The sequence below is a fragment of the Hipposideros armiger genome, unplaced genomic scaffold (genome assembly GCF_001890085.2).
Source record: "Hipposideros armiger isolate ML-2016 unplaced genomic scaffold, ASM189008v1 scaffold_141, whole genome shotgun sequence".
NCBI classification, from domain to species: domain Eukaryota; kingdom Metazoa; phylum Chordata; class Mammalia; order Chiroptera; family Hipposideridae; genus Hipposideros; species Hipposideros armiger.
In genome coordinates, this window is record NW_017731491.1 from 3,219,355 (window position 1) to 3,234,444 (window position 15,090).

At 47.9% G+C, this 15,090-nt stretch overlaps 1 protein-coding gene across 7 annotated transcripts in view; it reads left to right on the forward strand.

Moving 5' to 3' along the window:
* Positions 1 to 15,090, forward strand: part of RAP1GAP2 (RAP1 GTPase activating protein 2) — a 194,863-nt gene that overhangs the window by 46,626 nt on the left and 133,147 nt on the right. The window contains exon 1 of one of the 7 annotated variants that reach the window (XM_019650500.1): positions 7,116 to 7,147. The exons of the other annotated variants lie outside the window; for them this stretch is intronic. Within the exon in view, the coding sequence (XP_019506045.1) occupies positions 7,131 to 7,147 (17 nt within the window). The 5' untranslated portion in view covers positions 7,116 to 7,130. Of the gene's footprint in view, positions 1 to 7,115; positions 7,148 to 15,090 lie in introns of those variants that run through there. 7 annotated transcript variants of the gene reach the window in all.

Sequence of the window (15,090 nt, forward strand, 5' to 3'; positions counted from 1 at the left end):
TAGTTGTGGAGAGCGTGGGGATCGAACTGGCAACCTTGCTGTTACGAGCACTGCTCTCTAACCAACTAACCGGTCACCCCGAATCCAAGCCGAGTAGTTGTTTCATTCTAGTTGTGGAGGGTACATCTCAGTGGCCCATGTGGGAATCAAACCGGCAACCTTGGTGTTATGAGCACTGCGCTCCAACCAACTGAGCTAACCGGCCGCCCCTAAAACAGCTCTTAAAGATGGAGAGGACAATAGGCCCACCTGTGCCCGTGCTGGTTGACATGGGTATGCATCAGTACAGCCCACCATTCAGGGCAATTCTCTCGGGCATGACGTAAGTTCTCTGGATTTCAGTTTCCGTATCCTTTGTCCAATGGGCACAACAATGTTTGCCCATTCTACATCTTCTTATCTGCATATTAAACGTGATGCTAGGCATGAAATAGAGACACTAAAGGGTGTAGAGTGATAGGAGTCTTTTGGTGCTGTCTTGGGACATCTTGTTCAATTTCACAAGCATTTATAGAGGGCCTGTTTGTTTTAACTGGTAAAGGTGATATATGTAACCTGGAAAGGAACTATTGGGTTGTTGGAAAAGTCGTGACGCATTTTTGCAATGAAAAACATAGGAAAATACGTCATGACTTTTCCAATGACCCAATAGTTACAAGGTGAAGTGAAAGGCTGGCGGCATGGGCCAATGTTGAGATTGCGACCCCAGTGTGATCTTTGGGTAACTGGGGGACAGTCTGAGGGGTTAGGCCCTGGGGAGGTGGTATTGAGATGATTGGGACAGTGTGTAGGACCATGTTCCTACTGTACTTGATTAGATTTCTTTTGATTTCAAGAAACAAAACCCAGTATAATCTGGTTAAGCAAAAGATGGAGTTTATGGAAAAAAAATCCCAGAGTGCCTCAGGGAACCCAAGGGGAGGAGGTGGAGCTAGAGCTGGGGAGGGGTTGACCGGGAACTGGAAACCCATCCCCATCAAAATCCCAGCTGGCTTCTTTGCAGAAATTGATAACTGATCCTAAAATTCATATGAAAATCCAAGGATAATCTTGAAAAAGGAGAACAGAGCTAGAGGACTATACTCAATTTCAAAATTTCAAAATGCCTAATTTCAAAATTTACTGCAAAGCTGCAGTAATCAAGACAGTTTGGTACTGGCATAAGGATAGACATATAGATCAATGGACTAGAATTCAGAGTCTAGATATTAATGTTCACATTTGTGGTCAATTGATTTTCAACAAGGGTGTCATGATAATTCAATGGAGAACAATAGTCTTTCAACAAATGGCACTGGGACAACTGATATCCACATGCAATACAATGATATTGAACCCCTTTCTCACATCATATATAAAAATTAACTCAAAATGGATTAAAGACCTAAATGTAAGGTCTAAAACTATAAAACTTTTAGAAGAAAATATGATGAAAATCTTTGTAACCTTAGACAAGGCAATGGTTTCTTAGATATGACACCAAAGGCACAAGCAAAACAATAATAATAAATTAACAAATTGAACTTCATCAAACTTAAAAACTTATGTTACAAAGGACATCATCAAGAAAGTGAAAAGACAACCCATAGAATTGGAGAAAACATTTGCAAATCACATATCTGATAAAGTATTCATATCTAAAATATATAAAGAACTCTTATAACTCAATAATATAAAGACAACACAATGAAAAAATGGGCAAAAGATCTGAATAGACATTTTCTCAAAGAAGATATATACATGGACAATAAGCACATGAAAAAATGCTCAACATCATATTCATCAGGGAAATGCAAATCAAAACCACAACGAGGTACCACCTCACAGCCACTAGGATGGCTATAATGTAGAAAATGGAAACTAACAAGCATCGGTGAGGATATGGAGAAATTGGAACCCTTATACACTGCTGGTGGGAATATAAAATGGTGCAGCTGCTTTGGAAAATAATCAGGCAGTTTCTCAAAAGGTTAAACATAGAATTATCATAAGACCAACGCTTCCATTCTTAAGTATATATCCAAGAGAAATGAAAACATATGTCCACATAGAAACCTGTACAGGAATTTTCATAGCAGCGTTATTAATAATAGCCCCAAGTGGAAATAACCCAAATGGCTATCAACAGGTGAATGAATAAAGAAAATGTAGAGGGCGGGTGGAAAAAAAAAAAAGAAAATGTAGCATATCCATACAATGGTATATTATTTGGCCATTACAAGAGGAGTGAAGGGCTGACATATGCTACAACATGGATGAACCTTGAAAATATTATGCTAAGTGAAAGTCACAAAAGAACACCTATTGTATGATTCCATGTATATGGAATGTCTAGAATAAGCAAATCCATAGAGACAGAGAATATAGATTAGTGGTTTCCTAGGGCTGGGGAGGCTGTTGGGAAAATAAACAGAATGCATGTTAAAGGATACAGGCTTCTTTTTGGGGTAATGAAGATGTTCTGGAACTATATAATGGTAACGGTTGCACAACCTTGTGAATATACTAAAAACCATTGAATTGTAAATTTAAAAAATGGTGGTTTGTATGGTATATAAATCACACCTCAATAAAGCTGTTAAAAAAAGAGAGAGAATTGGATTGGCCCAGCTTGGGTCAATTGTATCCCCCAGGCCTAATCAGTTCAGCTAGAGAGATGGAGTTTCATGGATAGAATATGGCTGCTGCGGCCACCTCTCTATGTGGCAGGGTTTAGTTCCCAGAGAAGAAAGATGGATTGCGGGCTGGGCAGAAACCATGGGAGGTTTTATCAGGCCACTCCCACCCCCCTCGGGACTAAAAGGAAGCTCAGTACCCATTCCCTCTCCCCTCCCGCTCCCCCATTGGCCGTACCTAATATGGATATGGCCCTACTCACTGACCCGTCTATTGGCTAACTGCACATGCTAGGGCTATCCCAGGTACCGAGATAGCTCCTTCTTTCTCTGCTGGGTGAGACATCTTTCTCTTTCCTAATGCCCTGCTCACTACTCTACTGAGCACCAGATATCCCTGGGCTGCACCTGTGCTCGCAATTGCCTCAGCTCCTGCTCCAGGGACCTGGTGTCCTTGACGTGAAGACAGCCATGCAACTCCTGAAGGTGTTCCTGAGCCATGTAGCTCTGAGGATAGGGGTTCTGGCCCCACCATTATCAAGCATTTACTATGTACTACATTTTCATTGCACAGTTTCCCTGAGGCTTCACAACCAGCTCATGAAGCAGCTACCATCACTCTCTGCATTTTACAGATGAGAAAACAGGCTTAGAGAGGTTAGGAACCTTGATCGAGCTCATCAGTGAATAAGTCATACAGCTGGGATTTGAATCCGGGTCTGTACTTCATGGCTGGTTCAGTCCAGGCTGGAGTGGAGTACCATATTTCCCCATGTATAAGACGTACCCTTTTTCGAAAAATTTGGGGTCTAAAAACTGGGTGTGTCTTATACAGTGGTTGTAGATTTTTTTACTTGCATTTCCCGCAAGTGATGAGGAGTTGTATGAATTTTATGATGAATAAAACTTGAGTTCAATAACTTTATGTAATACATTTTTTTCAAATTTCGGGCCCCAAAATGAAGGTTTGTCTTATACATGGGAGCGTCTTATACGTGGGGAAATACGTTCGTTGTTAACACCAACCCCACCCTGCTTTCCCACCTTCTTTTCCCATTGTATGTAGAGTCTGTGTGCCTTGGCCACAGAATGCACCTCTGCCTCCACAATGCTGTGGGTGGGAGGGCCCATCCCCCTGCTGGAGGCCCAGGTTGAGAGGGGTCTGTTGTGCCTGAATGACAAGGCCCCTCAGAGGCAAAGGGTGCAGGGGCATGGAGCCACACAGCAACACTAGTGAGGCTGGCAGAGGCGGTACATGCAGGAGAAAGAGTTGGGATGGGAGGTTATAGCCCCAGGCTAACAAATGGGAAAATCATTAACCTCTCCGAGCCTCAGTTTCCCCATCTGTAAAATGGGAAGTTTGGACTCGTGTCTAACCTGCCCTCTTCTCGCCTTGACATTAGGAGTTTACCTTCATGACTTTTGTCCTTTTGTATTTCTCTGAGGACCTCGATGATGGTAGGTGCTCGCTGTTGACTAAGCGAATTCAGGCATGAATGAAAGGATGTCTTTGGGAGCAGGGACTCTGTACACTTCATCTCTGGCTCCCAAGGATCTAACACCATGGCACCTAGCAGGTTCTCAGTCTATATTTGCTGAATGAATCATGAGTCATCAGAGTTAGCCCATCATGTGCAGGTAGAGGGGTGGAGAGAAAGAGACAGGGTCAGCAGGCTGGGCTGGCTCCCCCTTCTCCAGCCTACTCTGGGGCCAGCATGAGATAAGGTCCCTGTCTGCAGTTGTTGAGCCATAGGCAAACTAGATTCCCCGCAGAGGAAAGTCCAGGTTGGCGGGACCAGGTGTCTGTGGTTTGTTCAGGGAGGTCCTTGAAGCAGCATACAGAGGGTGAGGACCTGAGCTGGGAGCCTCAGGTACTTTCTTCCACTCCTTTTTGCTGCCTCCGACCTCCCTCTCAAGAGACCATGCTTCTTTGCTAAAGAAAGAGATATGCCTGTCTGTCTGCTTCACAGGTTGGGAAGCCATGTTCCAGCCATCTGAGATGACTGTCACCCAGGGACTGGCTATCATGGGACTGGGTGCGCATGGGGATGGTTCAGTGCAGCCTGTCTCTACTGCTGGGGGCTCAGTATCATGCACACTTCTGATGACAGGGACATCTACAACCTATTGCCTTGTAAGAAAAAGAATCTGACTTTTTAATTCATGGTCCCAGCTATTCGTCACTAGAGATAGCATCTCTGAATAGAGAGAAAGCTCATGATGGAGCCTAGAGGTGACTGTGTCCTTATTTCTCTCAGGAGAGGGCCTGGCTGGGGCAGCATTTCAGCTGTCCTGTGGTTTAGCCAGAAGACACCAAACAGCCACTCCTACTCTAGGTTTCAGATTTCACCAGCTAAGAATTCAAAATCCTATTAGAAGTGAGTTGACCACACAGGGCAGAAGCAGACAGAGTGTGTCACAGGGTACCTTCCCTTGGTCCCTGGGGTCCCTGCTGGTGGCTGCTGGAGCCATTGTCCATGCAGGATGGGGGATGGGAGCTTGCCACGTCTAGAAAGCTCAATTTCTTGCTATGTCATAGCCCTTTTAAACTCAGGGCTTCCATTCCCATTCTATGTGAATTATGCACAAAATCTAGATGATTACTTCTTGAGACATCTGGTTCTCTTGGTGCTGTTAGCAAGGCCATATTCTCATCACAGGGTGAGAGAGCAGAGTCAGGGCCCTGGTGCTACTGCATCATGTCTGTGCTTCCAGCTTTCTAGCCTTCCTTCCAGAAAGCCCCCCCCCCCCGCAGTCTTCCCCTTGATTCCAATTTAATGGCTCTTTTCATGTGTTGGTTGAGGGCCATGATCAGCAATCCATTTCCCCGTCTTCCCCCAGCTCTTTGTTTACTGTGGATGATAAGAATGCTTGAGACACCATAAAGATGTTCTAGAACCTTCTGGGGCTGCTCCATCTTAGTCAGCTCCTCTCTTACACACACCTAGGGCATCTGCTGAGAGCTTGCTGGAGCTGTCAAGGATGGGGTAACTTGGTGTCTTGGGGGCTTAGAAGGCTGAATCAGTTCAGCTCACTTTAGTGGGCACCTACATTCCAAGCCCAGTGGTAGGTCCCAGGGTTGCTGGATAAGCAAAGATGAAAAAGACACAACCTGTGCTCATGAAAGCTCACAGCCCATAGGGAGACAGACATATAGACAGACAATTGCAGTGGGATGTGACAGGTGCTAACAGAGACGTTCTCAGAGAGGACATGGAGGAAGGCTTCTTGGAGACCTGATGATGCCTGAGCTGTCTCCAAGAGTGAGTGAGACCAGCTTGGAGAAGAGAGAGGCACTCCAGGCAGCTGCAATGCACACAGGCAGTGGGGCGGCAGGGACCTGGGGGCGGTTATTATTACCAGGCAGAAAACCAGGGTAGGAGTGTCAGCCAGGATTGGGTGGGCCATGTCTAGGAGGGCTGTGTGTGGAGGGCGGGGCTTGCTTCCCTGGCTGACCAGGAGCTATCAAAGGGTTTTAAACTGGAGAGTATTGTAGCCAGATTTGAGATGGAGGGCCTCCCTGGCTGCCCTCTTCTAACTCATTAGAGAGGTTGGAGATGGGGCAGTGGCAGGGGGGTTGGGGAGAGTGGACTGATGGGGGAGCTATCTTGGAGGTGGACTCCCTCCCTACCTTGGAGCTTTGTGTGGTTTGGATGTGGGAGGTGAGGGCCCAGGAGGGGTCAAGGTGAAGACCCTCCATCTTCCCGGGGGGGCCCTTGGTTGGATGTTGGTCCCGTCTGTGAAGACGAGGGAGGGTGTAAGGCTCTGAATGTACAATCTCTGCTCCCTTCTTGCCACTCTCCCGTCCTGTGTGGCTGGCTTCGATCGTGACCCTTATATACACCCCCTCCGTTCCGTTAGAAGGGAGAGGAGGAACAGCAGCAACATCTCCAGGGCTGTGGCCAGGGAAACAAGCCAGGCAGTGCTCTCTCCCTGGCCTTGCAGGCGGAGCTGGCGGAGATCCTGGGCTCCACCCCGCTCGGCTCCTGGAGTGTCTTTGGCAGGTGAGCTTCAGGTTAACCCTGGCTGCCCTTGTAACTGACAGCTGGGCAGACTGGACACTCAGGGAACCCACTTTCAGACACATTCCTGGTGGGGCCAAGGGGAACGTCCCTGTTTGTCTCCAGTATCCCTGGTTCATTGACTTCTTTAGGATGGACCTTGAGCCTGAGTACAGTGTTGGCGTGTGTAGGTGTGTGTAGGCGTGTGGTATGCTTGCCTGTGCAGGTGGACATGAGCTTTGGGGGCCCATGTGGGTGATTGTGGTGCCTTTTTTGGCTTTAGCGAGTTCCTATGGTAACCACGAACATGCTTGATTTGGGATCTGGAGTCGTGGGGTGTGAGTGGCTACAGGGAGAAGCAAGGCAGGCCGATGCTTAGCCGGCAACTGGGCTGTGGCCTGATTTCATTGCCAGACACTGGGGAGGCACCTGGAGGTGCATTTGTCAGGCAGCTGGGACTACAAAAGTCCAGGGACTTGTGTGCTCTTGGTCCTCATCCTGGCCGGTCCCCAACATGCCCAGGAAGCCCTGGTGAGTCTCTGTTCTGATTTCTTGATGGACAGACAGCTCCCTGGGTCTTGATGGTCTCGTGGGTATCTGCTGATGGGCAGACAGGGGGCCAGCTGGCAGCTCTGGCCAGTAGGTACTGGGCATTGGGGCTCTTCTGAGACAGGTGTGGGCAGGAGGGGCTCTGCTTTAGTCCCAGGGCCCTGTGAGGGTGTTTCCTGTGTGGCTGGTGAACTGAATGGTCCTTGTTGATCCATGGGACAGGGTTAACTGTATTACCGGGGACAAAGGCAGGGATACCAGAGAGCAGAATATAGAGGAGGCAGCCTGTGGCCTGCCGGCCTGGAGTCAGCTGTTCCTGGGGGGTGCTCTCACCCCATTCAGCTCCCTGAAAGAGTCCTTGTGGACCCCCAGGTCTCTGTCCATGCACTCAGCTTCTTCACAGGTTTCACCAGGCCCAGAGGCCTGCTGGCCTCGCTAGGATGGTAAGGCTCAGCGTCCCATGGAGAGGAGGCCAGAGGGCTCTGCCTGGCTCACTCGGAGCTTGATTTGGCTAGGGCTAGGAAGAATTGCTCCCATGGGGCTTTGGGGAGAGACTGGCTCCCACGTGTGCATCCCTTGTGCTTCCTGTTCACCCTGTAGACCCTTGGGTGTGTCCTGATGGACAGGAGTCCAAGCAACACTCAGAGGTGTCTGGGTTGTGGGGTGTGTGCTTGCTCCTATCCCCTTCCTCCTGCTGGCTGCTCAGGCTGGGAGCAGGGAGTGAGGGCGGGAGTGTCAGGAGGGGATGTAGATAGGCCTTCCTCCAGGAGCTAGCTCCTCTCTCTGCCTCTGAGGTGGCCCCGGGTGAAGCTGTGCTGGGGTGGGGTGGGCCTCAGGGCTTGCTGGGTCTGGCGGTGGGGCCGTGGTCCTGGTGAGGGACAAGGGGAGCACAGAAGTGGCCTTTCTGTGGTGTTTTCAGACCTTTTCTCTCTGGAAGGCAGAGTGAGTCCAGAGCCTAATTCCTGATAATGCTTCCTGGGAATGGTGGGAGAGAAAGCGGGGAGCCTTTAGGAGAGACCCCCAGATCTGTGGAGTCCTTGAACCTTAGGGGCTTGAAATAAAAAAAGCCAAATAAGCCACTGTGTGCCCCTTGTGCCTCTAAAACTAGTCACCCAGCCTGAGCTCAGTTACCTCCAGCTTGTTTCCGGAAGCTCAGGCTTGTATGGATGCCTGGTCTGCCGCACGGCAGCTCTCTGGTTGTTCAAGCTGACCATTATCTTCATCTGGCGTCTATAACCTCCCCTGCTTGGTCTCTTATCCCCCAGCCCTAAACAGAAAGGCTGAATCCCTTTCTCCCCTGAGAGCCTGTCAGACTTTGGAGGGTGGTTCTTGTTTCCAGAACCTTCTCTTCCCTGGCTGGCTCACACTGCCCCCTTCGGCTTTATTTAGGATTTCTCACTGCCTGGGCTGATCTTTGGTGGAAGGGTTCAGGTTTTTCAGGCTTCATCTCAAAAGCAGGGCCACCTACAGGAGCCCAGTGGACATGAGGATGGACAACGAGAGATCATGGCCCTCAACCTCCTTATTTCCAGATCAGCACACTGAGACCCCGGGTAGGGAACATTCCTAACGCGAGATGGCACAGCACAAAGGTGGTGGGTGTGGGATCAGGACACGAGAGGTCAGCTCTCAGTCTCTGTGCAGCGCCTGGCTCCTTCCTGCCTCCACCAAGTCCTCCATCTTCACAGCTTTCTGGCTGAGGAGCTCAACTCTTCTTTCTGAAGACAGACCCGACGTCTGCAGGGATCTGGCAGTGCCGAATACCACCATGGTGAGGGGCCCGGGAGCCCTGGCAAGCACACATCAATGCTCTGCTGGAATGCCACCTGTCTCCTCAGAACTTCCACTTTGCAAGAGAGGCTGGAACTCTGGAGTTTTAGGCAAAATCTTGACAACTAACTCAAGAATTAAAAAAAAAACCACAAAGTTGTATGAGGCCTATTCTGCAGGCCAGATTCAGCCCACGGGTCACCAGTGTGCCACCTTTGCTCCGGGGGTGTCATCCCTTTCAGGTCTCATCTCCTATCTCTCCCTGGTAGACTCCCTAATCCCTCTCCTCTGATCACCTCTTCTCTGGTGCTCTTGTCCTTGAGCTGACTGGTCATTTCCTGCTCTGTCCCCAGATTGGACTCACTCTCAATTAACCTTTTCTCTCTTCCAGATCCAGTTCTTTCTCTGTCACTGGGTTGCCACCGGGGTTTGGTCCTCTCCCGCCCTCCTCCTGGTTCAGGCCCATTATCTTCTGCCCAGACAGTGACAAAGACTGTCTAATTAACCTTCTCCTCTGGGCTCTGCCAGCTCTGACTAATTCATCATCCCCAAAGCCGTCTCTAGCTCTACCCGCCCTGGCACTGATGGAAGACCTTGTTAGTGCTGATCCCACACTGGCTTATCCCTGCAGCCCGTTCCCTGTCGGTGGGGGCTGGCCAGTCTTTGGTGGTGTTGACTCCCTCGTGACTTCTCTTTCTGGCATTAGCATCCACTGTTTTTGGTCCACACCAGATGGTTTGATCCTCTCCCTCTCCCCAAAGTCAGCAGTTCCCGAACTTTTCTGCATTTTGCTATCATCCAGGAGACTTTAAAAAATTTCTGATGCCCAGGTTGCACCCAGTGCCAGAATTGGAAAGCAGAATGTCTGGGTGGGACCCAATGTCAGTACTGTTTAAAGATCCCCTCATGCCCATGAGATACCAGCAACCTGCCCCCTAGTAGTGACAATCTGGGAGAGGGGTATAAAAACTTCCCCACCCTGCTGAAAACCACTGTTTCTGGCCAAGCCTTGACAGCATTCTGAAAAAATGTGCAGAAGAAAGGTTACAACAGGTGAACCCCATCTTAGCGGTCAGTTTTTGGGCTTTGGAGTCAGGCAGCCTATGTTTAAATCCTGACTATTAGCTGGGTGATCTTGGACAAGTTACTTGACCTCCCTGTGCCTCAGTACATCTAGTTTTTGTTTATTTTTTTCTTACAACTGTGCTTCCTCTTGACCTTTAGCTCCAGCCAGATGGTGTGACTGGCTGTTTTCTGGCACTTTTCAGCCTCGATGTCTTTGCTTGTGCTGTTCCCCTGGCACAAAATGCCTTTACTTCTTCCTCCTCAATTAGCACCACCCTGCACATTCAAGACAGCTTCGAAGCTGCTTCCTCTGTGAACACTTCCTTCTCTGTGTGAACCAAGTGCTTTTCCTCATGCTTCTGGAGCAGCTAGAACCTCAAAAGTCACATTGGCTCGGAGGCTGTGGGAGCCTATCCAGCCCAGGCTGCATCACTGTTTTGTTCTTCAGGTGAGGTAGCTGCCCCTTCCCGGCCTTGGGCTGGGCTGTGAACCAGCAGGTTACCGCAGTGTCATCCTTCACCTCACACCCAGCTCATTCTGAGAGGGTGGAGTGGGCGGAAATCCGTGCCTGGCAGGCCACAAAGCCACATAAGTGACTTTTGGAGCCCTGCCCTGGGGTGTGTGTGACACGGCAGCCATTGCCACCTTTTCCTTTGCCTTGTCACTACCAGATGCCATCTGGAATTAAGGAGCTTTGAGTTCTAGACTTTCCCAAGCCCACTTCTGGGCCCAGGAATAGGACTTGAAGGGACAGTTCCTGTCTCCACCCTGCCACACCCTGTCCAAATCCTGTCAGTCAGTTCAACCTAGGCTGGACCAGACCAGTTAGGGACTCTGCTACCTCAGACCTGGGTGGGGCCAGGAAACCTGTATGTTATCAGGGCCAGAGGTGGTGCCTCTGAGGGGCAGCTGGGTTTGCAGCTGTTTGGGAACCAGTGACATTTAAAGCTCTCTCCTCACACAGTACAGATTCAGTGGTTAGGTTCATGTGCTCTGGGTGACTTTGGGCAAGCTAAACAACCTCTCTGTGCCTCAGTTTCTCTATCTGGGGATAATAATAGTACCTACATGGAGCTACAATTGTTGTGAGGTTTAAAGGAGATAATCCAGGTAAGATTGGAGCACAGTGCCTGGTATATAGTTAGCACTTGGTAAGTGTTACCTGCCTTCAATGTTTCTGGTATTAGTAATAATAACCCTGGGCTGTGTAGACACATGTAACCACTTGACGTGTCCACACATATGCAAGTGTACCCACATGGGCAAACAGGAACGATGTGCCCCCAGGCCTGCTGCTGAGGACAGACCTCTCCGGGCTGTGGTATCACTGCAGGCACACGCGTGAACACGCAGTCACTTGCTTAATGAATTGGGAGGGCAGATGTGCGTGTATACGAAGATGTGCTTTTATTTTATTCACACTCTGACATTATTTTTGGAGTTAGCAGCACCTGGGATGAGCTCTGGGAGCCCAGGGTGCCCCTTGTTTCTATAGCAACCACAAGGCAGCAAAATAGGAGGCAGAGGGAAGAGAGGAGAAGGCCTGAGCCTCCTGAGCTGGCTGGGAGGGGTGCCCTGCCTGCCACCGGCTCTGTTTCCACAGCCTGTGCTGTACTGAGGCTCTTGTTTTGTTTGTTTGATTCCTACAATAATGACACGTCAAACCCCTGAGTATTGATGACTCAGAATTGACAGTTGTTAACATTCTGTTACATTTTCATCAAACCTTTTAAAAAATTGTGGTACAATATACATAATGTGAAATTTACCATTTTATCCATTTTTGAGTGCACCATTTAGTGGCATGAAGTATAGTTATAATGTTGCACAACTGTCACCATGATCCATTTCTGGAACTTTTTCATTAGCTCTGAGTTTGTACCCATGAAACACTAACTCCGCATTCTCCCCTCCCTCAGCCCCTGGCAGCCACCATTCTACTTTCTGATTTTTTTTTTTGTTTTTTTTTTTCTGTGAATTTGACTACTCTAGGAACCTCACATGAGTGGAGTCATAATATTTGCCCTGTTATGACTGGATTGTTTCACTTAGCATAATGTGTTTGAGGTTCATTCATAGTGTAGTATCTGTCAGCATGTCCTTCTTTCCTTTTTAAGGTTGAATACTAGCCTACTGTATGTAGACACCACGTTCGGTTACCCATTCATCTGTCGGTGGACGCTTGGGTGGCTTCCACCTTTTGGCTGTTGTGAATAATGCTGCTGTGAACATAAGTGCACAACTATCTTTTTGAGTCCCTGCTTTCAGTGCTTTTGAGTTATACCCGGAACCTGAATTGCTGGATCATATGGTAATTCTATATTTAACTTTTTGAGCTTTATTTGTAAATAAAAGAAATAAAACATCATTAGTTTAAGTTCTTATGATCACTCCTTCTTGGCCTCATTACCCTGTCTCCCCTGTCCATAGAGGTGCACAGGTATTTGGTGTGTTTTTTCTCAGTCCATGTTTTTTTTTTAATACTTTCACATCTAAAGATAGGTATCTAGAAACACTAGTTTTTTGTGTATATTAAAAATCCATATGTATAATGTCCTTTTTTTTTAAATTGGGGAAAGTACCGTATTTCCCCATGTATAAGGCGCTCCCATGTATAAGATGCACCTTAATTTTGGGACCCGAAATTTGAAAAAAAATGTATTACATAAAGTTATTGAACTCAAGTTTTTTTTTAGATTTAAAAAAAAATTTTTTTATTGGGGCATTGGAGGATGGGAACAGCGCCAGGGAATTGGGGGAAGGGGAACAGACAAGTTGCTGTCCTTTTGTTCTTCAGTCTAGTTGTGGAGGATGTTGCTTCACTGGTCCAAGTTGGCACCATCATTGCACTCTTCCTTGGCGAGGCAGATCAGTCGCCGGCTTCTGGACGGCCGTTCACTGCGGCTGCTGGCCACTCACGCTGGCTGCTGGCTACACATGGTAGCCCGAGGCAATCCACTGCAGCAGGGGCTGCAGCCTACGCCGTCGCCGGCGACTCACGGCAGCCCAGCTCCAGGTTGAGCTGTTGTTCAGCATCTTAGCTGTAGAGGGCAGCGTCACTGGCCATCTCATATGTGGGATCCGAACCAGGGCCCTCTGGCGTCCCAAGCCAATTCTTAACCATCGCGCCACTTGGCCGGCCTTGAACTCAAGTTTTATTCATCATAAAATTCATACAACTCCTCATCGCTGTCAAAACTCCCAACCATTAGGCTTGTCCTCATCTGTGTCTGATGACGAATCACTGTCTTCACATATTGCCTCATCCTCAGCGGGAAATCCAAGTAAAAAAAAACTACAACCACTGTATAAGATGCACCCAGTTTTTAGACCCCAAATTTTTTGAAAAAGGGTGTGTCTTATACATGAGAAATACGGTATGTTTTTCTAGGACCCATCAGCTCCATGTCAAGTAGTTGTTTCAATCTGGTTGTGGAGGGAGCAGCTCAGTGGCTCATGTGGGGAATCGAATCAGCAACATTGGTGTTATGAGCACTGCGCTCTAAGCAACTGAGATAACCAGCTGCCCCTACGATGTCGCCTGAATTTATGCGTCATGGTGGTGTTTTGGCATCAGACTGCTGGGGTTCAGGTCTTGGCTCTGCCACTTACCAGCTGTGAGACCTCAGGCAGGTAACTTAATTTCTCTGTGCTTCAGTTTCGTCATCTGTAAAATGGGAATAATAGTGAAACCTGGAACCTTCTCGTAGGGCTATTTTGGGGATGGGGTATGTCAGCTTACATATGTCAAGTGTTTAGAATAGTGTGGGGATGTCAAGGGCACTAGATGTGTTAGCTGGTACCGTTGCAGTTCTGCATTTGTGCCCCTCCTCATGGAATCTACCCATGGTGTGACAGCTCGCTTTCCTTTTTTTTTTAAATTGTCGTGTAGTATTTATTTGTACAAACATATCACATTTTTTGTTTCCCTTATTGTAGCTCCTGTTGAATGGACCCTGAAATTATTTCCATTTTCTTATATTGCAAACAGTGCTGTAGTGATTGTCTCCTGTGACTCTCTGTGTATTTGCTTGAGAGGTCATGTGTGGAGGGACCTGGAGGCAGGGTCGTTGGGTTGCAGCTCTGCCAGATGTAGCCAGATGGCCCACAAGAGAGGTTTTACCATTTATTCTCCTATCCAGGCAGGGTGTGTGAGAATTCTGTTAGAGTCCTCGTCCCCATGTCCTCACTGATATTTAATTTTTACATTGATTTGTCTGATTACAGCACATGTTGTTTTATTCTCTACTGTACAAACATTAATGTAACTCTGAATAAGCAAATGAAAGCCCTTGTGGCCCCCGGGAGTCTCTCTCCACGGCCGGATAGATGTACTTCTTTTTTCTGCATTGTATCACACGCATTTCCCCATGTCAGCACAGTCTATTGCCCCCTTTTAAAAATAGCTTATTTTGGTCTGGCTGAGTGGCGCGTTGGTTTAAGAGCTGGCTTGGGACGCCAGAGAGCCCCGGTTCGGATCCCACAAATGAGGGCCAGTGACACTGCCTTCTACAGCTAAGATGCTGAACAACAGCTCAACCTGGAGCTGGGTTGCGGTGAGTCACCCGTCGACAGCATAGGTAGGGGGTTGCCTTGGGCTACCGTGTGTAGCCAGCAGCCAGCATGAGCGGCCCTCAAGCCTCCATGAGCGGCCGTCCAGAAGCTGGCGACTGATCTGCCTCGCCTGGGAAGAGCGCAATGATGGTGCCAACTTGGGCCAGTGAAGCAACGTCCTCCACAACTAGACTGAAGAACAAAAAAAGACAGCAACTTGTCTGTTCCACTTCCCCCAATTCCCCAGCGCTGTTCCCATCCCCCAATTCCCCAATTTAAAATAAATAAATAAATAAATACATAAAAATAGCTTATTTTTCCCTGATTATAAAAACAGTGCATGCTCACCATACAAGATTTAGAAAATATGTACAAATACTGAGATGAGAAAATAAAAATCCATGATCCACCACCCAAAATGTTATCATTTTGACATGTTTCTTTGCAGTCTTTTTTGTGTTCTTTAGTTTCCTTTAAAAATTTATTATATAATGACATTTTCTTTTTATTATTTTTATTATGAAATACACATTTTT